This window comes from Manis pentadactyla, chromosome 19 (genome assembly GCF_030020395.1).
Source record: "Manis pentadactyla isolate mManPen7 chromosome 19, mManPen7.hap1, whole genome shotgun sequence".
NCBI classification, from domain to species: Eukaryota; Metazoa; Chordata; class Mammalia; order Pholidota; family Manidae; genus Manis; species Manis pentadactyla.
The window spans coordinates 2529263-2555772 of NC_080037.1; the positions used below are offsets into that span (position 1 = coordinate 2529263).

Below are 26510 nucleotides of genomic sequence, written 5' to 3' on the forward strand. Positions count from 1 at the left end.
CCACGGAGGAAGGCCTCGCAGATGGCCAGGGACTGGCCTGGGCGGGAAGGCGGGGCCAGGGGCGGGGCGGGCCTCCACAGGCGGCGCGCAAGGCCCCGCCCATCCACGGCCCGATTGGCCCTCGGAGGGGGAGGTCTCCATCGGGCGCGCACAAGGCCACGCCTCTCCACGCCCCGATTGGTCCCCCGGAGGGGCGGGGCCAGGATTCCCTACAGAAAAGCGCTGCCGGCTTGGGCTTGAACTCGTGTTGTTGTCGCCATGGCCGGCGGAGCCCGCGGGTCCGCGCGCGCGCTGCTCGCCGCCCTACTGGCGCTGCTGGGCGCGCTGCTGGTGGCACCGGCTCGGGGCCGCGGCGGCCGGGGCCACGGGGACTGGGGCGGCCCGGCGAAGATGCCGCCTCTGCCGCCCCGCGAGGACGCGGCGCTCGTCGCCCGCTTCGTGGCGCACGTCTGCGACTGGGGCGCGCTGGCCACCATCTCTACGGAGGCGGCGGTGCGCGGCCGGCCCTTCGCCGACGTGCTGTCGCTCAGCGACGGGCCCCCGGGCGCGGGCCGCGGCGTGCCCTACCTGTACCTGAGCCCGCTGCAGCAGTCCGCGGGCCACCTGCAGGTGAGCGCGGGCCCTGGGACGCGTGGGGAGCCCTCTCCCCCCAGCTGTGTGGCGCCCTTCGCACGCGTTTTCCAGGCTGAGAGATTTGGGGAAGTCAGGCACTTTGTGGACGTGGCTTTGGGGTTTTCTTTTTCTCACCCTCCTTCTGAATTAATTTTCCCTTCGGCAGCAAGCAGCTAATGGACGGCAATTCTGACTGATGATTGGTGTAGGCTTCTGCACATCGGCCTCCCAGGTAGGGAGCAGAACTGATGTGAGGTCTGTGGCTTTACCCTTTGCCACCCTGGGGGCAGGGCCGGCTCCCCAACCTGGCGGATCCGTGCTGTCCCGGGAGTGGCGTCACAGACTTGCAGTCCGAGAGACTGAGCCATGCGCAGTCCAGGAGTGGAGTCTGATTCGGTGACAGAGATCCCAGATTTGAGGTTAACTAGAAAAGGGCAACATTGTTGATAAAGAAGATTAAATAACCTGATATTTGATTAAGACCTACATGTGCCAGGCTTCCCTTCACTTGCCGTTCAGCGTCTCTTTTAATAACCCTTTGAGCAGGGCGTACTACCCTCACTCTGTGGAGAAAGAACTGGAGGCATAGGTCACTTGCCCAAAGTCAGTGGCCAAACTGGAATTTCACCCCAGGCTCCTATGTCTTCAAAACACAGGACACAGACTAGTGACGCATGAGCTGACTGTGTCCCACAGACCGGTTTTCTCTGGCCCACACAGAGTTCTGTTTTGTTTTTAATAACTCTGAACTGCTGTAGTTACCAGCATTCAAACACGGGGATTTCGATTAAAAATCTAAATTTCTGACTTCTTGAAAAATTGGAAGATCTGTGGCCCTGAAGGCATGCGTTCTCTAAGCAAAAACAGGAGCTGCTGCCTTCGTTAGCCAAGGTTCCTGTACCCTGTTCACCATTTTCTTACTCCCAAGCCCCCCCACTCCCTTGGGCCTTTGCTCAAAGCGAGCCCATTCTACTCCATCAGTGAGGCTTGGCCTTGGCAAATACAGTCACTGGGAAAATGCAATGCTCAGGCATTTTATTAAAAATACATTTTATTAAAAAACAACCCACCCCATCCCTCCCTGATGCTTCTAACTGGGGAGGGGGAGTTCCAGACCTATCGCTGTACGTGATTATATTTAAGCTTGTGCTGATATTGTCATCCCCGTTGTAGGAATGAGGAAATTAAGACTCAGGTGCAGGGACTCCCAGTGACCAGCCAGCGAATGGCTGCCAGGTAGAACCCCCAGCCCAGGTCTCTGCCGTCTCAACAGTGGCAAGGAACATTCTCAGGATTTCAGGTCTCAGTGATGGCAGTGACAAGGTGTGGCCACATCAGAATTAGTCTGACTCAGATTCTGTCAATCACCCAGTCAAGGTGGGCTTATACCTCCTACTTTCCTCCTTTTGCCCTGTGTCTTCTCTTTGCTCCTGTCCACCCTGCCCGCCATATTTACACGAACCAGATACCACTCAACATTGCCCTCTGCCCAGAACGCTTAATAACATCTAGCTTCCCAGAGCTGCGTAAGACTTACCTGGGGGAGTTGTTAAAAATGCAGATGCCTGGGTTGTGAATAGAGGCCCGAAGTCAGCATTTGATAAGCTCTCCAGGCAGGTGGTTCTTGGAAGGCCCTAACAAACGGCAGCCTTCAAAATACGGTCTGACTCCTTAGCTTGGAGTTAAGCCACCCCCCACTCCCCCTATCCCGTCCCCAGCCCCTCCTCTCAGGAAGCCTCTCCTTCAGGCAAATTGGGCTTCTCATTGTTTGCAGTCATGCCTCACACTTCCCAGTTCTCTGTTTTTGCTGTTATCATCCCCTTTACCTTTAATTCACTCATTCACACACATGCCCCTGCTATCCTGATTCTGAGTATCTTAGAAGGCTCACTGTGGTTTCTGTGTAACTCCAGGCTATGCTAACATCTAACAGTGAACTTGGAACACACTGAACCATACTATGCACTTAACAATTAGTTACATATTGCCTTTGACTCCTTCTGGGTCTTTGTTTAGTATTAATTAAATTTGTATGTCTGACTTTGCAACCACATTATAAACTCACAGAGAAGGGAGAGACCTCTGTATGCGTCCCCCACACCCCCCAACTTCCCCACCCTCATTTGGTCTCCTAGAGTGCCTTGCCTAAATAATGGTTTATAAGCAGCAAATATTTGGCTAAATGATTTCAAGATCTCTTTATGACTCACTATTTTGATAGGTCACTAGGACATGGCAAAATTCCCTACACAAGAAAGACACTTGGGGGTTTAAAACACTAAATGCGATGTGTGAATTTTGCTGTAATCTGTCAACAGTACCTTTCATGGAGCTGATTGATGACTAAGAAAGACTTAGAAATTTTGCTTGTCTCACTTTTTGAATCTAAGAATTCTCCTCTTGTTGCTAGAGCAGGAATGAGCAACCTCTCCAGTTTTGAAAGCATGCGCGGGCGGGGATTCTGCTAGCCTGAGATAGCCAAGGAAGCATGACTCAGCGCCTTTCTGGCTTAAATGATAATCAAGCTAGTTGAGCAACAGTGCCGTTTTCATATGCGAGTTTTCATAGTAGAGTTTGTTCCTTTCGATCTTCAGTGACTCGGCCTTGTGTTGGGTACTGTAATTATAATTCCCCTGGTAAATAGGGATGAGAGTTTAAGGAGAAAGAGTGTTAAAATAATTCTTACTTAATCACTTAATTTTAAACATGAAGCTTTCCCTCCCCCCTTTTTTTGGGGAGAGGGTCAAGATCCATTTCTATCCAGGGAGTGATTTTCCCAGGTGGAAGGTGGTGTGTTACAATTCATTGTTTCATGGACCAACGGTCTAGCTCTGGGGACGGTGTGCATGCGACTTGTGAAATTCCTTCCCTCTCCAGGGAGATGTGTCACATGAGAGGGTCTTCATTCTCTCTGCAGGAGAATCCACATGCTACGCTGACGATGTCCTTGGCACAGACTAACTTTTGCAGGAAACACGGATTTGACCCCCAGAGTCCCCTGTGTGCTCACATAATACTGTCAGGAGCTGTTACCAAGGTAGGTAGTTACCCACCAGAACAGAGACTGGTTTTAGAAGTGCATCATCTTATTAACAGTGAAAGAACAGATATTTTGAAAATACAATAAAATCAATTGGTGATTGAGAGTTAGAAATATGTTCTAATAAGTAATTTCATGAAAACTAAGGGTTTTAATCAGTTGCTTTCATATAGGTGTTCAATGAGATATTTATACTATGTTCAATTTTTTTTAATTACTTATTTTTGAAGCCAAACAGATGTAACCGCTATTAAGCTCCTGTGTAAGGAACATCCCAGCCAGGCTCACTGCTCCCAACCGTGTTGTACACTGAACAATATTCCCCATGTTTGGATTCCATCTTCTCCATATTTGAACAGTAGCACAGAGCAGAGGGCACACGAAGGCTGAAAGGGGAGTAACTCATTGCTAAATACTGGGAGCGGGTTTAGAGTTTGGGCTGAGTGCTGGAGGAAAGAATTTAAATAAAACCGCGGGGGGCAGAGGGCAGGGTGTCATGAACCCTGGTCTGATTGCCAAGCTAGCAGATTTGCTTTTTGACCATGTCAGTGATGATGAACTCAGACAAGTTTTATTTGTGGTCTGGAAATTCTGTGTGGACACATCTCTGAAGCTGTGTTTCACTGGCAGGAGAAGTGGTGGGGGTGGCAGGTGGTCTGGGGTTCCACGGTGCTGCTTCTGAAGATTCTTGTCCTTCGTGTACACGCGTTTAACATGAGCTTGTATGGGATAAACATGCTAATGTTATGTGGCATAAGCACCAGTAACATTTATTTTGGTACCTTGTGCCAGTTACTCTGACAGCCCAGAATTACCGTTCAGCAGTGGAAATTGGGACCGGTGGAGATTTCCTGCCTCATTACACCTGTTATCACCAGTACCGTTCTTCTCTTCCCTGCTTCAGACCTCCTTTATTTTCTCTTGATTCCTTAGATTTAAGATCAGGGTTTATAATGAAATAAACTCTTTAAGCCTTGTAGAATGCTAGCATTATGCATTCGTAACAGATGAGAGCATGTCACTGTTATGAGACTATTTCACATTCGTCCTTTAGGTGAATGAAACAGAAGTGGACTTTGCAAAGCATTCATTATTCATTCGACACCCTGAGATGAAGACCTGGCCGCCTAGCCATAAGTGGTTCTTTGCTAAGTTGAATATAACCAATATCTGGGTCTTGGACTACTTTGGTGGGCCAAAAATAGTGACGCCTGAGGAATATTACAATGTCACATTTCAGTAAGTATTTGTACGTCATTCATCTTTCTAGCATTGTAGCCCTTACCTTCTAAAGGTAAGTGGTCTTAACCTTCTAAAGCAGGGGGTCTTCCCCAAATCACGGACCAGGGGCACCCTTGGCAAGCTGGTGAAGCCTGTGACCCCCGCTCAGAATACTATTTTTTTTTTTTTTTTTAATAATTATTTTTTATTGAAGGGTAGTTGACACACAGTATTACATTACATGAGTTTCAAGTGTACAACACAGTGGTAGAACATTTATATACATAATTCTAGGTTCCAGCTATCACCCTACCAGGCTGTTACAATATCTTGACTATATTCCTTATGCTATACCTTACATCCCGGTTACTAATTTATTTTACCATTGGAAGTCTGTCCTTTTTTTTTTTTTTTTTTTTTTTGTGAGGGCATCTCTCATATTTATTGATCAAATGGTTGTTAACGACAATAAAATTCTGTATAGGGGAGTCAATGCTCAATGCACAATCATTATTCCACCCCAAGCCTAATTTTTGTCAGTCTCCAATCTTCTGAGGCATAACAAACAAGTTTTTACATGTAGAACAAATTCTTACATAATGAATAAGTTACATAGTGAACAGTACAAGGGCAGTCATCACAGAAACTTTCGGTTTTGCTCATGCATTATGAACTATAAACAGTCAGTTAAAATATGAATACTCATTTGGTTTTTATACTTGATTTATATGTGGATACCACATTTCTCTCTTTATTATTATTATTTTTAATAAAATGCTGAAGTGGTAGGTAGATACAAGATAAAGGTAGAAAACATAGTTTAGTGTTGTAAGAGAGCACATGTAGATGATCAGGTGTGTGCCTGTAGACTATGTGTTAATCCAAGCTAGACCAGGGCAATAAAACATCCACGTATGCAGAAGATTTCTCTCAGAACGGGGGGGTGAGGTTCTAAGCCTCACCTCTGTTGATCCCCAATTTCTCACCTGATGGCCCCCCTGCGACTGTGCCTGTCTTAGGTTGTTCCTCCCTTGAGGAATCTTACCCGTCTCTGGCTAACCAGTCATCTTCCGGGGCCATACAGGGAAATGTGAAGTTGGTAAGTGAGAGAGAAGCCTTATTGTTTGAAAAAGTTAGCTTTTTACTTCTTTGCATATTTATGCCCTGTGGCTTCTATGCCCAGCATTTGTCTTGAGGTATCTTTACCACTTGGAAGAATTATGATACTCGGTAAATTTGATATGAGGCACGAATTCTATTTAAGGGTTGTAATTAGGAAGGAAGAAGAAAAGCTATAGAAGTAGCAGGCGGAAGAAAACATGGGAAGATTGATTATTTCTTTGATATATCTTCTTGTAGAGTAACTTCAGCATGTATAGGTTTTAAGCTACTACTTAAATTGCACACACACATTAACATAATAGGAGTATAGTTACATAACCAAAGCATATCTGTAATTACGAGCCATCTGCAGTGAAACCAAGAAAACCAGTTAGGCACCTTAGGCATTTGTGAAAACTTATCTATGATATGGTGGATATTGTCCAAATGAACTTGAACAGTCTGAGAGAAATCAGACAAATTAAAACAACCCATTCCTGGGGACTGTTCACATGCCATATGTTCTTTTAACAATAAATAGTTTGTAGTTGTAAGACTTTGGAGCGCTACAATTTGCACTTCTCCAAATTCTTGGTTGAGTTCCAACAGTATAGATCCAGTCCAATTTTGTTGTTTTACTGTATGCACAGGCCAGCTTAGATATCTCCTTCCTCATTCCCATGGCAGGTCCAGGAACTGGTGGGATGAGTGCATCTACAGCTGTAGCACTGCGTGGATCTTTGTTGGGGTTTTTTGATGATCATCTTCTGGCATGAGTCTTCCAGAGGGTGCAGATGTTGGAAGTTCTTTTTCATATCGTATCTTAGTTCATTTTCAGGGTAGCCCAATTAGGCTTTGATCCTCTGTATAAACACAAACAGACCCTTTGCCTACACTTTTATATGCCCTTTATACCCTTGTGTAGAACTCGTTGGAGGTTACCACACAGGAACTGCCCTTTTTTTTTTTTTTTTTTTTGCTATCACTAATCTACACTTACATGACGAATATTATGTTTACTAGGCTCTCCCCTATACCAGGTCTCCCCTATAAACCCCTTTACAGTCACTGTCCATCAGCATAGCAAAATGTTGTAGAATCACTACTTGCCTTCTCTGTGTTGTACAGCCCTCCCTTTTCTCCTACCCCCCCTTGCATGTTAATCTTAATACCCCCCTACTTCTCCCCCCCTTATCCCTCCCTACCCACCCATCCTCCCCAGTCCCTTTCCCTTTGGTACCTGTTAGTCCATTCTTGAGTTCTGTGATTCTGCTGCTGTTTTGTTCCTTCAGTTTTTCCTTTGTTCTTATATTCCACAGATAAGTGAAATCATTTGGTATTTCTCTTTCTCCGCTTGGCTTGTTTCACTGAGCATAATACCCTCCAGCTCCATCCATGTTGCTGCAAATGGTTGGATTTGCCCTTTTCTTATGGCTGAGTAGTATTCCATTGTGTATATGTACCACATCTTCTTTATCCATTCATCTATCGATGGACATTTAGGTTGCTTCCAATTCTTGGCTATTGTAAATAGTGCTGCGATAAACATAGGGGTGCACTGATCTTTCTCATACTTGATTGCTGCATTCTTAGGGTAAATTCCTAGGAGTGCAATTCCTGGGTCAAATGATAAGTCTGTTTTGAGCATTTTGATGTACCTCCATACTGCTTTCCACAATGGTTGAACTAACTTACATTCCCACCAGCAGTGTAGGAGGGTTCCCCTTTCTCCACAGCCTCGCCAACATTTGTTGTTGTTTGTCTTTTGGATGGCAGCCATCCTTACTGGTGTGAGGTGATACCTCATTGTAGTTTTAATGTGCATTTCTCTGATAACTAGCGATGTGGAGCATCTTTTCATGTGTCTGTTGGCCATCTGTATTTCTTTTTTGGAGAACTGTCTGTTCAGTTCCTCTGCCCATTTTTTAATTGGGTTATTTGTTTTTTGTTTGTTGAGGCGTGTGAGCTCTTTATATATTCTGGACGTCAAGCCTTTATCGGATCTGTCATTTTCAAATATATTCTCCCATACTGTAGGGATCCTTTTTGTTCTACTGATGGTGTCTTTTGCTGTACAGAAGCTTTTCAGCTTAATATAGTCCCACTTACTCATTTTTGCTGTTGTTTTCCTTGCCCGGGGAGATATGTTCAAGAAGAGGTCACTCATGTTTATGTCTAAGAGGTTTTCGCCTATGTTTTCTTCCAAGAGTTTAATGGTTTCATGGCTTACATTCAGGTCTTTGATCCATTTTGAGTTTACTTTTGTATATGGGGTTAGACAATGGTCCAGTTTCATTCTCCTACATGTAGCTGTCCAGTTTTGCCAGCACCACCTGTTGAAGAGACTGTCATTTCGCCATTGTATGTCCATGGCTCCTTTATCAAATATTAATTGACCATATATGTCTGGGTTAATGTCTGGATTCTCTAGTCTGTTCCATTGGTCTGTGGCTCTGTTCTTGTGCCAGTACCAAATTGTCTTGATTACTATGGCTTTATAGTAGAGCTTGAAATTGGGGAGTGAGATCCCCCCTACTTTATTCTTCTTTCTCAGGATTGCTTTGGCTATTCGGGGTCTTTGGTGTTTCCATATGAATTTTTGAATTATTTGTTCCAGTTCATTGAAGAATGTTGCTGGTAGTTTCATAGGGATTGCATCAAATCTGTATATTGCTTTGGGCAGGATGGCCATTTTGATGATATTAATTCTTCCTAGCCACGAGCATGGGATGAGTTTCCATCTGTTAGTGTCCCCTTTAATTTCTCTTAAGAGTGACTTGTAGTTTTCAGAGTATAAGTCTTTCACTTCTTTGGTTAGGTTTATTCCTAGGTATTTTATTTTTTTTTGATGCAATTGTGAATGGAGTTGTTTTCCTGATTTCTCTTTCTGTTGGTTCATTGTTAGTATATAGGAAAGCCACAGATTTCTGTGTGTTGATTTTGTATCCTGCAACTTTGCTGTATTCCGATATCAGTTCTAGTAGTTTTGGGGTGGAGTCTTTAGGGTTTTTTATGTACAGTATCATGTCATCTGCAAATAGTGACAGTTTAACTTCTTCTTTACCAATCTGGATTCCTTGTATTTCTTTATTTTGTCTGATTGCCGTGGCTAGGACCTCCAGTACTATGTTAAATAACAGTGGAGAGAGTGGGCATCCCTGTCTAGTTCCCGATCTCAGAGGAAATGCTTTCAGCTTCTCGCTGTTCAATATAATGTTGGCTGTGGGTTTATCATAGATGGCCTTTATTATGTTGAGGTACTTGCCCTCTATTCCCATTTTGCTGAGAGTTTTTAACATGAATGGATGTTGAACTTTGTCAAATGCTTTTTCAGCATCTATGGAGATGATCATGTGGTTTTTGTCTTTCTTTTTGTTGATGTGGTGGATGATGTTGATGGACTTTCGAATGTTGTACCATCCTTGCATCCCTGGAATGAATCCCACTTGGTCATGGTGTATGATCCTTTTGATGTATTTTTGAATTCGGTTTGCTAATATTTTGTTGAGTATTTTTGCATCTACGTTCATCAGGGATATTGGTCTGTAGTTTTCTTTTTTGGTGGGGTCTTTGCCTGGTTTTGGTATTAGGGTGATGTTAGCTTCATAGAATGAGTTTGGGAGTATCCCCTCCTCCTCTATTTTTTGGAAAACTTTAAGGAGAATGGGTATTATGTCTTCCCTGTATGTCTGATAAAATTCCGAGGTAAATCCATCTGGCCCGGGGGTTTTGTTCTTTGGAAGTTTTTTGATTACCTCTTCAATTTCGTTGCTGGTAATTGGTCTGTTTAGATTTTCTGTTTCTTCCTGGGTCAATCTTGGAAGGTTATATTTTTCTAGGAAGTTGTCCATTTCTCCTAGGTTTCCCAGCTTGTTAGCATATAGGTTTTCATAGTATTCTCCAATAATTCTTTGCATTTCCGTGGGGTCCGTCGTGATTTTTCCTTTCTCGTTTCTGATACTGTTGATTTGTGTTGACTCTCTTTTCTTCTTAATAAGTCTGGCTAGAGGCTTATCTATTTTGTTTATTTTCTCGAAGAACCAGCTCTTGGTTTCATTGATTTTTGCTATTGTTTTATTCTTCTCAATTTTATTTATTTCTTCTCTGATCTTTATTATGTCCCTCCTTCTGCTGACCTTAGGCCTCATCTGTTCTTCTTTTTCCAATTTCGATAATTGTGACATTAGACCATTCATTTGGGATTGCTCTTCCTTTTTTAAATATGCTTGGATTGCTATATACTTTCCTCTTAAGACTGCTTTTGCTGTGTCCCACAGAAGTTGGGGCTTAGTGTTGTTGTTGTCATTTGTTTCCATATATAGCTGGATCTCCATTTTGATTTGGTCATTGATCCATTGATTATTTAGGAGCGTGTTGTTAAGCCTCCATGTGTTCGTGAGCCTCTTTGCTTTCTTTGTACAGTTTATTTCTAGTTTTATGCCTTTGTGGTCTGAAAAGTTGGTTGGTAGGATTTCAATCTTTTGGAATTTTCTGAGGCTCTTTTTGTGTCCTAGTATGTGGTCTATTCTGGAGAATGTTCCATGTGCACTTGAGAAGAATGTATATCCCGCTGCTTTTGGATGTAGAGTTCTATAGATGTCTATTAGGTCCATCTGCTCTACTGTGTTGTTCAGTGCTTCCGTGTCCTTACTTATTTTCTGCCCAGTGGATCTATCCTTTGGGGTGAGTGGTGTGTTGAAGTCTCCTAGAATGAATGCATTGCAGTCTATATCCCCCTTTAGTTCTGTTAGTATTTGTTTCACATATGCTGGTGCTCCTGTGTTGGGTGCATATATATTTAGAATGGTTATATCCTCTTGTTTGACTGAGCCCTTTATCATTATGTAGTGTCCTTCTTTATCTCTTGTTACTTTCTTTGTTTTGAAGTCTATTTTGTCTGATATTAGTACTGCAACCCCTGCTTTCTTCTCACTGTTGTTTGCTTGAAATATGTTTTTCCATCCCTTGACTTTTAGTCTGTACATGTCTTTGGGTTTGAGGTGAGTTTCTTGTAAGCAGCATATGGATGGATCTTGCTTTTTTATCCATTCTGTTACTCTGTGTCTTTTGATTGGTGCATTCAACCCATTAACATTTAGGGTGACTATTGAAAGATATGTACTTACTGCCATTGCAGGCTTTAAATTCGTGGTTACCAAAGGTTCAAGGTTAGCCTCTTTAGTATCTTACTGCCTAACTTAGCTCGCTTATTGAGCTGTTATATACACTGTCTGGAGATTCTTTTCTTCTCTCCCTTCTTGTTCCTCCTCCTCGATTCTTCATATGTTGGGTGTTTTGTGCTGTGCTCTTTCTAGGAGTGCTCCCATCTAGAGCAGTCCCTGTAAGATGTTCTGTAGAGGTGGTTTGTGGAAAGCAAATTCCCTCAGCTTTTGTTTGTCTGGGAATTGTTTAATCCCACCGTCATATTTGAATGATAGTCGTGCTGGATACAGTATCCTTGGTTCAAGGCCCTTCTGTTTCATTGTATTAAATATATCATGCCATTCTCTTCTGGCCTGTAGGGTTTCTGTTGAGAAATCTGACGTTAGCCTGATGGGTTTCCCTTTATAGGTGACCTTTTTCTCTCTAGCTGCCTTTAACACTCTTTCCTTGTCCTTGATCTTTGCCATTTTAATTATTATGTGTCTTGGTGTTGCCCTTCTTGGATCCTTTCTGTTGGGGGTTCTGTGTATTTCCGTGGTCTGTTTGATTACTTCCTCCCCCAGTGTGGGGAAGTTTTCAGCAATTATTTCTTCTAAGATACTTTCCATCTCTTTTCCTCTCTCTTCTTCTTCTGGGACCCCTATAATACGGATATTGCTCCTTTTAGATTGGTCACACAGTTCTCTTAATATTGTTTCATTCCTGGAGATCCTTTTGTCTCTCTCTATGTCAGCTTCTATGCGTTCCTGTTCTCTGATTTCAATTCCATCAATGGCCTCTTACATTCTATCCATTCTGCTTATAAACCCTTCCAGAGTTTGTTTCATTTCTGCGATCTCCTTTCTGGCATCTGTGATCTCTTTCCGGACTTCATCCCATTTTTCTTGCGTGTTTCTCTGCATCTCTGTCAGCATGTTTATGATTCTTATTTTGAATTCTTTGTCAGGAAGACTGGTTAGGTCTGTCTCCTTCTCTGGTGTTGTCTCTGTGATCTTTGTCTGCCTGTAGCTTTGCCTTTTCATGGTGATAGGAATAGTCTGCAGAACTGGGACGAGTGACGGCTGGAAGGACTTCCTTTCTTGTTGGTTTGTGGCCCTCCTCTCCTGGGAGAACAGCGGCCTCTAGTGGCTTGTGCTGCGCAGCTGCGCGCAGACAGGGCTTCTGCTTCCTGCCCGGCTGCTATGGAGTTAATCTCCGCTGTTGCTGTGGGCGTGGCCTGGCTCGGGCAGCTGCTCCAAAATGGTGGAGTCGCGTTGGAGCAGGAGCTGCTGGGAGGCTATTTATCTCCGTAAGGGGCCTCCCTGCTCCCTGCAGCCCAGGGGTTAGGGTGCCCAGAGATCCCGGATTCCCTACCTCTGGATTAAGTGGCCCGCCCTGCCCCTTTAAGACTTCCAAAAAGCACCCGCCAAAACAAAACAACGACCACAAAAAAAAAAACAAGAAAAAAAAATTTTTTTAATAAAAAAAAAAAAATTTTAATTAAAAAAAAAAAAGGTGGTCGTTCGTTTTTCTTTATTCTCCGGTGCCAGCCTCAGGCCTCTGCTCACCGGTCTTTCTGCCCTGTTTCCCTAATATTGGGGTCCCTGTCCCTTTAAGACTTCCAAAAAGCGCTCGCCAAAACAAAGCAGCAAAAAAGCAAAAAAAAAAAAAAAAAATGGTCGCGCGCTTTTCTTATGTCCTCTGTCGCCCAGCCTCCAGTGCCTGCTCACTGTTCTTGCTGCCCTGTTTTCCCAGTATCGAGGGCCCTGCACTCTGGCCCGGATGGCGGGGGCTGGGTGCTCGGCAGTCCTGGGCTCCGTCTCCCTCCCGCTCTGCCTGCTCTTCTCCCGCCGGGAGCTGGGGGGAGGGGCGCTCGGCTCCCGCGGGGCCGGGGCTTGTATCTCACCCCCTTCGCGAGGCGCTGGGTTCTCTCAGGTGCGGATGTGGTCTGGATATTGTCCTGTGTCCTCTGGTCTTTATTCTGGGAAGGGTTGTCTTTGTTATATTTTCATAGATATATGTTGTTTTGGGAGGAGATTTCCGCTGCTCTACTCACGCCGCCATCTTCCCAGAATACTATTTTTTAAATGCATAAACAACGTGGCATTACAAAGAAAATGAACTGTTTTGAAATACATTTATAAAGGTATTTTTCAAATGTGTGTTATAGTAATATGTTGGCTTTTTAATGAACACATTAAGCAGTAGGATCTAGCAGTGAGGACCAAAACAGTATTTTAAAACATCTGCAACAATTCTAACATATGAAAGTATCTGTGGCTTCTGTGTTTCTGTTGGTGACAGTCACAGATACACTGTCACCACAGTGGTGTGTTACCTGCATTCATCATTGAAGAAAAGATACATTTTGGTTAGAGCATAATGAAAATGATAATATGTTTTCCATCCAAGTTCACAGGTATCCCTCAACTCAGTCTACTGGCTTGGGCACCAGGTTGGGACCCCATTTGAAGGCTATTCTCATGGGCCCCTCAATGATGGTATTTTCTCATGAGGATCGGACTTGGGTGCCTCTGTACCGTGATGGCCCGTGCCCAAGTCTGAGCACGTGGCCTGTCCCCATCTGCCCAGTCCTGTGAGTGCCTGTGGGGCGGTACGGCTCATGTGCCGGGAAGTGGGCGCTCAGAGGGCAGGAGGTGGGCACCAGAGGAGCCATGGAGAGAATGAAGGAGGGGAATACAACCTGAGAAGGCGAGGAGGGCAGGGAAGAAGGGTGGGATTGGATTCTTTGAACTTAGGTCAGGGTTCAAGGAAGGAATCCCAGCACTTCTCCCAGGGGCGCAGGTTGCTGGCGTGTCTGACGTCCTCAGGGCCGCGGGTCTGTCCTGACTCTAACAGCCCCTGGGGCTCAGCGAGCGCTGTTGCTGTCTGTATGCTTCGCACATGCTGACTCCTCGGATTCCCGTGACAGCCCCATGAATTAGGCCACTTCTCCCCATGGAGAGCAGATGCACAGAAAAGTAAGAACCTCGTCTAAAGCTTCCCAGCCAGTGCGTGGTGGTGCTGGGGTTCAGACCTCCACGTTCCGGACCCAGCGCCCTCTGTCCCTGTGGCTGCCTCCCTGGTAGCCACCGGCTCCTAATCAGTGTCATCCGCGATGCACTTCCTCCTTGTACTGCCCGACTGCTGTCGGTGGAAATTCCAGCAGTGAGACTTAGACTCGGAGGTTGTGGCTCACGGACACTTACATTCCTGGCATTTACTCCTTCTGTGTTTGGCTGGACAACAGTTCCACGCTGAGCTGCTGGCTTCCCACCATGATTGTAAATTTCTTCACAAAGCTCAGGTTTTATTTTTATTTGTTATGCCAAACAGGGTCTAGGATGGTGCAAACAGGGCACAGAACAGGTGTAAGTAAATACTGGCTACTTGTCAAGCCAATAGTTTGAGACAAGGTTCTCAACTCCTTTGTTTGAATAAGGAGTCCACAGTATATTTTGCTTCTGGGCACGCAGGAGAAGAGCACGGCCCAGTCATCCTCTCCCGGACTGGCAAGCCATCTCAGCGTGTGGGAATGGAGAGGCAGCGATTACAGCCTATTCCAGGTCAAAGTTTACTTTCACAGGACATAACAATCTCTCAAGTACAGTTATCTTTGTATAAATAACATGTCCAAGGGCAATGCTTGCTTTAATAACAAACTAAAAATGTTTTCCCAAAAGTCTGCATACTGAATTAATGAAGTAAAAATGATAAATGTGAGGTTCCCACTTTATTACCCAGACAAATGAGCCTTCTCTGCAGCTCAGAGATGAGAGGGAGCGTTTCACTCCTCTTTCGAGGGGAGGAGCACAGACTAGAGCCGGACACGACCCCTCTGGGGTGGGACACCAGGATCCTGGCCATGGGCAGTGCCTTAAAGGTGACCGCTCTGGATGGGCCTCACTACTGACTGTTCATTTCAGAGCCGGCGGTGGGCCCTCCCCACCATCCCACCTGCCCGGGGTGCCACCAGCACACAACAATATCCATAAGGGCCGAGGGCTGGCCCATCCTGGGGGAAACACTGCCCAGGGCCTCATAGGCATTCCGGAACTTGCCCAAATGGCAGCCACCTTGGTTGGCCTGCCCGGTCAGTGTAGGGGGATGTTACCTCTCCAGGTACCGAAAAATCATCCGCTCCTGAAAACCGCCGATCTCAGATGGGGGATCTTTGGGGAAGCACAGGCGCCACCTGGTGGGCTGATGTGGGGCTGGCTGAAGGTGGCTCGTCTCCCTGGACCTTGGGTCTCACAGCAGGTGGAAGCCTTAAACGTTCACACGGACTCTTTGCTGACATCCCTGGGCAAGCAGGTCTCGTCGGGATGAGCAGCTCCTCTTGTCACTGTTAAGTCTGAGCCGCAGGGTGTTTATACCAGGCCCCATCGCCCTCCTCTGGTGCCCCCGTGCCCCCAGCAATGACGGGCATGAGAGGCCATGGATTACAAACTTGCCCGGTCCCCTCACCGGGAGGTGGGTCTCCTGACAGCCGCTGCCAGGGCCACCTCCCCAGCTGGACTCATATCATCAGGCACTGGTTGACGGCTGCCCCTTTGCCCTAAGGTTCTCAACTATATTAGTCTTTTAAGCCCTCAGATACACAGCCATGATGAGTGCAGCATCCCGGCTGCGTTTGCTGAAGCGTCAGTAGCATGCTTAGAGAGGAGGGATGCTGGCTAGATGCAGGTTCCCAGGCCCAGCTCTGACCCTGGTGAACCAGAACCCAGGAGTCTGCATTCTAACAAAATCAGCCCTTCAGGGCAGTAAAGTGGCTGGAATTAACTCAGTCTTAAACTTTTGGACCCGAAGTTTCTCTAGTCCTTCCCTAGAATGAATTAACTAGTAAGATGTGTCACTCAGCTTAATGAGGTATTCTTCTTGCCTTCTCTTCCCTGTATAGGTGAAGCGGGATATGGTGACTGACCCCCCCCCACCCGTGTGACGTGCTTAGGACGGCTCAGACTGGGCGGCCGTGATGTTTCTCCATGGAAATGTTCCCAATGCACCAGTTCTCTTTCACATGCCGGCTTGCTCGCTTGTTTACAGTAGAGTTAGACTGTTGCTGGGTTTCTTGGGAGATGTGGTCACTGGATTTTTTTCCCCCACATTTTGAAGCCATTTTCATAGAGCCATGCCTTTCATTATAATCGAGTCCATTTTTTTTCCCATCAATGCCAAGTAGTTTTTCGGTGGTGTTCCCTCAAGAGGACCAAGTCCCCGATTTAGATTTAGATTGCCTTTGGCATTTGAAAGCCCTTACTTATCGGACACCACTTAATTCCCGGTGCCAGGGAGAGGGCTGCACCCCCACGGCTGCCGCCTGAGCCTGGACATGGGATTGGCCCGTGTCCCAGCACCCAGGAACTCTCACCAAGACAAACGGGGCTGAAACACAAATAGAAATTCCTTCTTGTAGGCCGTTGATGCCTGACTGGCCTGGTATTGTTGATCCAACATAGGGCAAAACTATTTCTTATGAAGAACTTTTTTTTTTTCCACTTTTCAAATCTAAAGTGCTAATTACCTAGAATAAAGAAAGTTCGTGGAAGCTTCCCTGAATTGGATTCCCGACCCAAGTGGACCCTGTATAGTCAGCTTTCCTCACTCGGTGCGCACATACGCACATTTACTTATTGTTTCTTGCCCCCAGGTGGGACTGTAAAAGAGATAGAAGGAAACAGGGAACTTTGTGTGGGGGTTGTTTCTGGTGTTCTTTTGTGAGTGGGGTTAACCCAACTCTGCCGGGTTAAGCCAGGGCCAGGACCCCCTCTGCCCTCCTGCTCGCCCCGCTTCTTTAATGCAGGCTGCTCTCCGTGGTGACCGGCGGCTTCCTCGGCTGCTCTCGATCTCTGCCTGGCTCCTAATGCTCTTGCTGTCAAGTCAGGTGATCAGGGGCAAGGTGACATGACCCTTTTTAAAAATCACCTTTCTTAAGAGAACAAACTGCTTAATTTTATTACTTATGTACGTGACTTCAGACGACGATATAAGATCCTCTAAAGAGGCGTGTTGGTAATCAAGCCACGGACTCCTTAAAATGGCTAAGAGGAAGGGAGTTGAATAAGAGCCATTGTGTTTGAGAGTACAAAGTGAACTTGTCTGGAATCCAGCAAACAGCTTTTGTTGAAGAAAAATGATTCATACATAACTTGGTACAATAGTTTTTAATTCAAAGCATCAATAATTAAAAGCATTATTTTAATGAACCGTGTTGGCTTCATTTCCTAAACACAGATGTTAATACTTCCCACACTTTGTGTTGTTACCGGCTGTTTTTACTCTAGCGTGCTCTCCCATCGGCCACGGGCTGTTCCAAAGCTTAAGGCGAGTAATTCGACACTTCGGCATTGGTGAACTGTTCATCATGTCCTAAAATTTGGGGCACGCCAGAATTCAGCCCCTGGTGGATCTTCCCTTAGGCTGAGGGCTCCCCCTGTACCCACTTCCTTGGGTCTCGGCCTCACCATCTGGCACCAAGTAAAGACAGACCTATATTATGCATCTGATTACGGAGGAAAGTCAACCACTGCCCCACAGCAGGTGCCCCGGATCCTCTGAGGGCGACTATGTCCCTGTTGTGTCCTGAGTGGCCACCAGGGGCCACTGTGGGCCACGTTACACGGATGCCGATTTCCGACCCGCCAGCTGATCAAGGCCCTGAGAGTGACACCGTGGGCCGGGTGGGGGCTGGACGGCCTCGCTGAGATGACCCTGGGGTGAAGGCGGCCCAGCAGGGCCGAGAGGGGAAGCAGAGCCTGGCCTCGAGCTGCTGCTGCTGATTGCTTTCCCAGATTTATCACTGTGTCCCCGCGCGCGCCCCTGAGCCCACCCGCAGCAGAGGAGGGACCGCGCCCTGGCCTTGAGCCGAGAGAATGAGCTTCATACTGGGACTGGCTTTGGCCCGGAGAGCAAGGGAGGCCCTGACCAAGAAAGGGAAATTAGCAGTAGAAAGGCGGCGGCTGAGGAGCGCAGAGCTGCCGGGCCCGCTGGCCGCACCTGGCGGGGATCATTGGCCTGGAGCTCTGTCTTCCCCAGGCCGCGGCCGGGCGTCCCAGCTCCTCGGCCTCCTGTCCGGGCCCCAGTCCCTTGCAGGTATGTGGTGGGGGGTAGAAAGTCCTTTATGGAGCCAGATCACTAATTGAAAGGGAGATTCTACTTTCCTATAATGGTGTGTGTTTTCAGTTTTAGTACTGAAAAAAAATAACATTCTACTTGGTGTGAAGCTGGTAGGTCAGTATTTTTTAGGGAAATTCCAAACTGTCAGTCCAGAACCAGGTGCTCTATACGTTGTCATCAAGGAAGGCCATCATAACTGCAGTCCAGTAGGTATGAGTCAACCAATAGAACTTAATTTTTTCCTTAGTGTTTATTGTAAGATATATGTTTGTGTGGAAAATAAGGAAAATAAAGTAAGTTTAAACATTCATAATCTCTCCAGCCAGCATAGCTACTGATATTTTGAGGTGTTTTCTTCCAATCGTTGCTTCTGTGAAATGTTCAGACCATGCTGTCCATCGGTTGTGTATCATGCTTCACTGACTCAATCCTAAGCTCGTTGTCATCACAAGCCATTCGGAAGCATGGCTTAGAATGGCTGCAGAATATTCCATCAGCTCCATCTATTGCAGCTAGCAATGATGGCCTGGATTAGCTCTCTGTTGCTAATGACAGAAACCCTAGTCAAAGTAGTTTGAGCAAAAAGTTTGGTGATGAAAATATTTCGTGGAACTCAGTCTTCATCTCCTGGCTTCTCTTCCTGTTGTGTCGGCTTCAGCTGCAGCCAGCAGCCTTAGAGCAAAGAGGAGGCACCCTTCCCAGCCCGGAGAGCCTCTCCTGAATAATCACTGTGTCTGGAAATGGGGTGTCCTCATTGGCTGTGCCCGGGTCCCGTGTTCTTCCCTACAGTGTTGGGGGGTTCAGCTCACAGGTCAGACACAGGGATTGGGAAGATCTGGGAGCAGGCCTCCCAAAAGGAAAGGAGATGTTATGTATACTGAAGGGACAGTGGGCAGCCAAAAGACAAGGGCTGTTACCACTTCCTCCAATTTTTGAATGTTTCAGTTACTTCCAATTTTTTCCTGTTACAAGAGAAAGACCTTAAGTATTTTCTACATCTCCATTTTTTTCCCTTAAGAGTCCCAGCAGTGAAATTCCCAAGCCGAAAGCTGCTGATACAGGCTCTGAACTGCTCCTGACAATTCACATCAGTTAGCGGCGTTCCCACACGCCGTGCCCGTAGTGCTCACCCAGCGCTCTGACTTGGAGGGTGGAAATGGTACAGTGTCGTTTCCATTGGCAGCTCTTAGCTTCCTATTAGCATCGAGCCCTAAAAACTCAGTAAATGCAAATTGCTTTTCTTTCCTTGCCTTCAAATGTCAGTTGATGACCCACAGGTTGGGTTTTCTCAAAAATAAATGTTATGATTGTCATGGGATTTTTTAAATCATTTTTTTATAAAATACATCCAGACACTGCTTTTTATTGAATCCTTGCAAGAAGACCAAGAGGTGGGGCGGAGGGGGGGGCACGTGACTTGGCTTACTTTGGGGGAGGGGGTCCCCAGGGGGCGGCACTTGCGAGCTCTCACAGCAGCAGGTCAGGCTCAGTCCGGGAACCCACTGTCACCAAGGATCCGAAGCCCTGCTGCTGGCTCACGGGTCCTCTGAGGGCATGCTGCTGGTACGGAAGGCGAATGGCACAGGAATGCTAGGGCCAGGCTTTCATGGGGGGGTACGCTGACACCTTTGGGGGCAGGTGATGTGAAATAGAAAAAGGGTTCCTGAAGCTGTGTGGCTGAACTCAAATCTCAGCTCAGCAACTTGGCTGGGCGGCTGTGGGCGAGCGCTCTGCAAGAAGGTCCCCTCTGTAAGTCGGGATTCATACATGGGATGGGCGGAGGCTGTTAGCATTATTCAGTCTCTGTCACCGTTGAGAAAGCCCAAGGCCCCCACCTCGTGGCTGAGCTGCTCAGGCTGTGGTGGAGCAAAGAACCAGCCATTTCCTCTGTACTGCCCCTGCAGACTGTCACACCTGATGTGTCAGTCACTGGTCTCTGCTGTGCATCGAGGGACACCCTCCCTCACCATGCTGGGGGTGCACCAGGTCAGAGCAGCAGAGGCGGGAAGCCCGGGGTCCCGGTCCAAGCTGGCGAGCGGTCAGGCGGACCACACAGGGGCCCAGCAGCCCGGGAGACCATACTTTGACACGACAGCCGCTAGAGGTCCCCATGCAGATGGAAGGCTCAACTGCTCAGGGAAAGTGTTCAGAGCAGGAAGATCTGTTGAATCCTCCTGTCCTGGGGCCAGACCAGCTGTACTGCTGGGACTTGGGGCCCTTCTTTGTTTTATAACTACCTTTTAGGCTGGTGACTGTCCTAAGAGACCGAAAAGGACACCCACCTGTCCCTGACCAGCATTCCCCAGAGGTGGGTCCCCCCTCAGGCTTGTTCCTGGAGCAAGAAGACACAGGCCTTCTTGGGGGCAGCAGTGCCCCCGGCCAGGCTGGGCTCAGGAAGGACTCATGAGCTGCCAGCTGGCTCTGCCCCATGCGAGCTCAGTCGGTCCTTCCCCTTTGCAAATGACAAATGTACCATCTAAATGAAGCTACAGCCTCTGCCACACAGACTGGGTAGAGCCCTGGAAACCCACAGCCAGACCCGTGCAAAGTAACAGTTCAACAGATTTTAAAGATCTGCAAGAAGGTCCCCTCGGTAAGTCGGGATTCACACACAGGATTGACTCACGAATGACTCATGAATCAGGCAGCGTCCCATCTATCAGGTCAGAAAGGAGCTCCGGTTGGGGCATCAGACGGAAGGCTTTGACAGGCACTGGTGGGACAGGCAAGGAAAGAGGGGACCCCTCATCTTCCTTTGGGAGATGGAAAGGGTCTGTGTGGCAGATGATCTCATTGGTGCTCACCAGAAAATTCCAGACTGGCCAGTTAAGATTACATCCTGGAGAGAGTTGAAACTGCTATTAGGTATGGTATTAACCCTTGGTTTGGTGATGTGGGCTTAGCACGAGTGACTCCACTTGGGGCCTGTGGTTTCCATTTTTTAACGCCCTCCTGTAGAAGCCTGCATGTGAGGCAGCCACCGGTCTGCTTCCTTGGTTGGTCTGGCCCGTCGGCCAGGAGCTGTGCAATCCCAGGCTCAGGATGTGGCCTTACCGAGGCGGGGCAACAGCTAGCAGGGCTAGAGGGAGGGGGCATGGGAGAGGCTGGCATGATTATATTTCAGTGTAATTTCTGGCTAGGAGGCAACGTGTGGAGACAGTCTAGTTCAGTTCTTACATCTCTTTCTTTTAAAGAGAAAGAGAAGAAAGGTCCTTTTTAATTTAATGCTCAATTGCAACTGCCAATAAAGAACTACTCTAATCAATGTTGGTGGAGCTTCAAGTATGTGCAGGGCACTGGACCAGGTCTCAGGGGACCAAGAGCTGCTTTCCCAATGGGGGAACCTACAATATCTCTATTTGTTTCTCAGGATGCTTTTCAGTCTCAAGTAATTAAAAAATTCCACCTAAAATTTCAGCCCCTTCATCTTGTAGCTGAGGATGCAGAGGCCCAGAGACAGAAAGTGATTTGGTCAAAGTCACACAGCAAGTTAGGACCAGGTCCCAGCTCTGTGCATCCCTGTAGCAGCTGTCCATGGACCACACTGAGGGGAAGACCATTTGATAGAGTCTGAAAAGGTGAGGAGCATTTTAAGAATACCTACTGCTCAGCATGTAGTTATAAACTGGACTCTCGGACACGTGGTGCCTGTGGTTTGAAGCTTATGCATTTCAGGGGTGCTGGTGCGCGGCTCAGATGCCCAGGAGTGAACCTGACTGGGCTGCCGAGGCTAATCTCACCACCTCCCTCAGCCTTGGAGCCAGACCCATGGGCTCACAAGAAACACGAGGCAGATGCACTAAATTCTCACCTGGGGCTCAGGAACCGTGGGGCTCAGGAACCGTGGGGCTCCAAGAGGTCGTGCACAGGGCCCTGCTTGGGGCAGGGGCCCCCTCCACACCCCGGAGACGTGTCCACTCCTAGCCATCATCAGCTCCTCTCCAGCTCCCAGCCTCTCCACAGAGACATGGATGCCCCATTCTGGGATCCCATCATTCCTAGAAAGATTTTGCACACAGCGTCTGCCCTCAAACATTAGCAACCCTCTGGAGCCCTTTCCCCAGGCGACGATGCTGACCATCACCTCCCCTGAATGACGTAACAAGGAACGAGCTCTTCCCCACACCTTCTGTACTGAACACATAACGTTCATCATTTTATCCATTCTCCGAAATCCAGTGAGAGGGTATGGTTAGCCATTTGGGAAGAAGGGGTTTCAAATATTTATTCAAAAAAAACCAAACAGCCAGTTAATAAATGGCAGGGCTGGAGCTTGAACCTGCATCTGGCTGTTCTAAAGCTCGTATTCTTCCACCACCAGGGACGGGCACCCAGAAAACCTGACTTTTAGTTCTGATTCAGCCACTTACCAGTTTTGTGGCTTTTGGCAAATTACCTGGTTTTTCTGAATCTCAGTTTCCTTAACTATAAAACGGAAACTGTGCACCAATATTGACACTACCTCACTGCGTCGTTATGAAGAGTAAATACGACAATATATGTGAAAAGTGATGAACGAATAGAAGGCATTTCCATGAAAGCAGAAAAGGCTCTTTTTCCAGTGGAAGGTCTTTGGCTAACAACAGCAATAATTAATAGGTTATAATTAATCTCATCACAGTATCTCTTTAGTTTTATCCACAGCCCAGCTTATTTTTACCATCTCTTGCCATTTAAAAAAATCTTTTATATCTTTATACCATCTTTTCAAGTGTTTGGAAATTAGGCATATGCTTTTCCTCCCTAATGTGTCAAGAAACAAAATTTTGTGCTTTATTTTCTTAAGGACAAATAATTTTTTGAGGGGAAGGGGCCCATTAGCTTAAATTCCCACAAAGTAGACTCAGGCAGAATTGTGAAATTTGCAAACACTTCTTCAACGGCCATACATTTTCAGCATCTGCAATAGTCAAGGTCATTTTGACTGAAAGGTATAGAAACAAAGTCAATTGTTCCAAGAAAAAGTTGTTGACTAATGAAATGGAAAGCTTGTGGGCAGGCAGGCCTTTAGGTTTGGCATGATCTGGGTTCTCGGTGGATACAGCTGGAGTTCGGCCTGTCTGTCTATATCTCTTGCTCTGCTCCCCTCCGTGTTGGCTTCCTCCATCTGATCAGACAGATGAATGCCAGGTATACCCGATCCTCCAAGAGGAAGAAGGAAGAGACATCTTTTCAGTAGAGTTTCTGTGGAAGACAAGATCTTAGGAGGGTCTCCAAGAATTCCATACTCTGGTGTATATGCCCTGAATAATCTCCTTGATTATGGGAAAAAACCTGTGAATATGATGAGATAACATTCCTGTGATTATGTTACTGTATCCTTGGTGGGCCCGACCTACTCAAGGGAGCCCTATAAAATCAGGTTGCAGAAGTCAGAGAGATGTGCTCCGGGTGGCCTGGGGGGAAGCAAGCATCCATACTGTGAGCCACATATGGGGGTTACATGGCAAGGAACTGCAGGTGTAAGTGCAAGGACTGAACGTATCCCTGCCCGACAGTTAGCAGAAAAATAGGGACCTCAGTACCCTATTTGTAAGGAAATAAATTTTGCCAACAACCAGAGACCTTGGAAGAGGACCTGGAGCCTTAGAAAGTAACTGCAGGCCCTGCCAGCACTTTAAGAATCAAAACAGAACTCCCAGCCGCATTGCGCTTGGACTTCTGACCTACATTACTGTGAGATAACACGTTTGGGTTGTTTAAGCCCCTATGTTTGTGATAGTCTGTATTATGAAACAATAGAAAGCTAGTACAACTTCCAAAAATCCGAATGTGTAAGTTAGGATTCTTTAGTTTCAAGCAACAGAACCCACTCTGGATAACTTAAGCAAAAAGGAATCTATTAGAACGGTGCTCATAGAGCCACAGAACATGAGCAGTTCCTGGGGTGGATCCAATCAGGAGAGAAGAACAGGAGCAGGAGAAGGGGGTGTTTCGAGGTCTTGTTCCAGTCTTTTAAGATCTGAATTCCAGCAAAAAAGCAGCTGATTAGCTTTACCTGACAGCCTCATCACAACTGTAACCAAAGGAGAACAGTTGGTTCTTCAAAGCAAAATTGATGAAATGACAGCAGCATAACCGAATAACAGGTCCCTTGTTCAAGCCCCACCCTCAACAGCAACAATCTGGCATCCGTCCGTGGACAAAGGTGCCTTTGTGGTGGCTGTGGGATCCACTGCGCCGAAGGGCTGGGGAGGGGCCTCTCACCCGTGCATCAGAAGTTGTAGGTCATACGTCAGAAGGTCACAGGCATCCTGAGCTCCCTCCTGGCCAAGGAGGCCCACGAACTGGCTCTAGCCCCTCTCAGCCATGGCGTGGGAGCCCCCGAAAACAGTGTCTCAGACAAGCACCCCTCATAGGAAGTCCAGGTTCCAGAGAAGTTCCAGCACACCATTGGAACAAAAAAATGTGAGTTTGCACTCATTGGAGAGGGAAGGGGAACACTGAATTTATCTGCGTCATCCCTCCTCTGAGGTGGCACAACTTAGAGCAAAGAGAGATCTCAGCCCTGGGCTTTCACTGTGGGGGGGAAGCGGGAGCATGTGAGTGAGCCCCGACCTCCCCGGCTCTGCAGGATCTGCCAGAGTGGCTCGTTTCTCCCTCGTTCCACCCGGAGCGCCATGACCGGGCAGTGGAAGGAGGCTGGGAGAGCAGCAGGAAGGACACTCTGAGGGCACTACGGGGATGGGGACCCCACAAACTGTCCTGGGGTCCCCACCAAGAAGCCAGCCCATAAGCTGCTGGGGATGCCTTGCCTGCAGATCCCCCCACGTGGCTCACAGGCACCCCAGTGCTCTGCTCACCTCACCCACATACCTGGCTTCCTGTGTGCACTCCTGATGGTGGCAGGGAGGGCGAGCAGAGCAGGCAGCTAGTAGGCGTGCACCGGAAACTGACGTGAGTCTGTGGGCCAGGGACAGACCAGCAGCCTAAGCTTTAGCACCACCCTTAGGAAAGGGAGGTGTCAGAAAGGAGGCTGTCAGACCTTGGCCGGGTATGTTACAAGATCGAGAGAAGGCATGCAAGTCTATGAATCCTGCCACAAGAGGGGGCAAGGAGCACGGAGCAGGCAGAGCCCAGAAGGTTTGAGAAAGCCTCGGAATCCCTAGCAGGGCTGATGGGAGATCTTTCTCTCCCCAAGGCTGGAGGAGGAGACTGCTACTTCAAATGCGAACACAGTGATGCAAGACCTTAAGGAACATAAAAAGCCGAGGAAACAGGACACCATCAAAGGATCACAGCAACCAATAAATCTTTCTACAAGAGACTCACTTTAGTTTTAAGGGCACATATAGGCTGAGTAAAGAGATGGAAAAAGACAGCCCATGCAAGTAGAAATCAAGAGACTATTAGTAGTTACCCTTACATCATGAAAGATACTTTCAAGCCAAAAGCTGTAACAAAAGATAAGGAAGATCATTATATAATGATAAAGGGGTTGTTTCTTCAAGAGGATACAACAATCATAAATACAAATGCCCCCAACATCAGAGCACTTAAATATATTAAGCAAATGCTAGCAGATCTGAAGGGAGAAATAGACAGCAATAAAATAATAGTAGGAGACTTCAGTACCCAACTTCCAACAGTGGACAGATCATCCAGACAGAAAATCAATAAGGAAACATTGAACTTGAATAATACTGCTGATCAAATAGACATACTAGACATATACAGAACATTCTTTCCAATACTGGCAGAATGCACATTCTTTTCAAGTGCACATGGAACATTCTTCAGGATAGATCATATTATAGGCCACAAAAACAAGTCTTAGCAAATTTAACATCAAAATCATACCAAGTATCTTTTCTGACCACAATGGCATGAAACTAGAAATCAATAACTGGAGGAAAACTACAAATTTCACAAATAAGTAGAAACTAAAAACACACTCTTGGACAACCAATGAGTCAAAGAAATAAAAAAATTACCTCAAAACAAAGGAAAATGGAAACACAACATCCCAAAATTTATGGGATGCAACAAAGGCAGTTCTAAGAGGAATGTTTATACTGATAAGTACAGAGATTAAGAAATGAGAAAGATTTCAAATAAACAACCTAACTTTACACCTCAAGGAAGCAGAGAAAGAAAAAACAAACTCAGCCCAAAGTTGGCAGAAAGAAGGAAGTAACAAAGATCAGGACAGAAATAAATGAAATAGAGACCAGAAAAACAATAGAAAAGATGAATGAAACTAAGAACTAAGGTTTTTGAAAAGATAAGTAAAATTGACAAGCCATTTGCTAAGGAAAAAAAATCAGAAATGAAAGAG

General features: G+C 46.7%; 1 protein-coding gene across 5 annotated transcripts; it reads left to right on the forward strand.

Moving 5' to 3' along the window:
* Positions 1-215: 215 nt before the first annotated feature.
* On the forward strand, positions 216-19548 carry CREG1 (cellular repressor of E1A stimulated genes 1). 5 transcript variants are annotated; one of them, XM_057494933.1, is made up of 5 exons: positions 216-609; positions 3530-3649; positions 4707-4891; positions 18152-18208; positions 19251-19548. In XM_057494933.1, the coding sequence occupies exons 1-5, from the start codon at positions 259-261 to the stop codon at positions 19309-19311; spliced, it is 774 nt and encodes a 257-aa protein (XP_057350916.1). In that variant the 5' UTR covers positions 216-258; the 3' UTR covers positions 19312-19548. The 5 variants fall into 5 exon arrangements, with proteins under 5 accessions (XP_057350916.1, XP_057350917.1, XP_036753342.2 ...); XM_057494934.1 differs by lacking the exon at positions 18152-18208 and having other exon boundaries at positions 217-609; XM_036897447.2 differs by lacking the exons at positions 18152-18208; positions 19251-19548 and adding an exon at positions 16017-17322 and having other exon boundaries at positions 218-609.
* The last annotated feature ends 6962 nt before the right edge of the window (positions 19549-26510 follow it).

Bases quoted from the DNA above. Each gene is read 5' to 3' on its own strand.
- CREG1 (XM_057494933.1), top strand. From the start codon at position 259: ATGGCCGGCGGAGCCCGCGGGTCCGCGCGCGCGCTGCTCGCCGCCCTA. The intron at 610-3,529 runs GTGAGCGCGGGC...TTCTCTCTGCAG, and splicing joins AGTCCGCGGGCCACCTGCAG to GAGAATCCACATGCTACGCT. The intron at 4,892-18,151 runs GTAAGTATTTGT...TGTCTTCCCCAG, and splicing joins TATTACAATGTCACATTTCA to GCCGCGGCCGGGCGTCCCAG.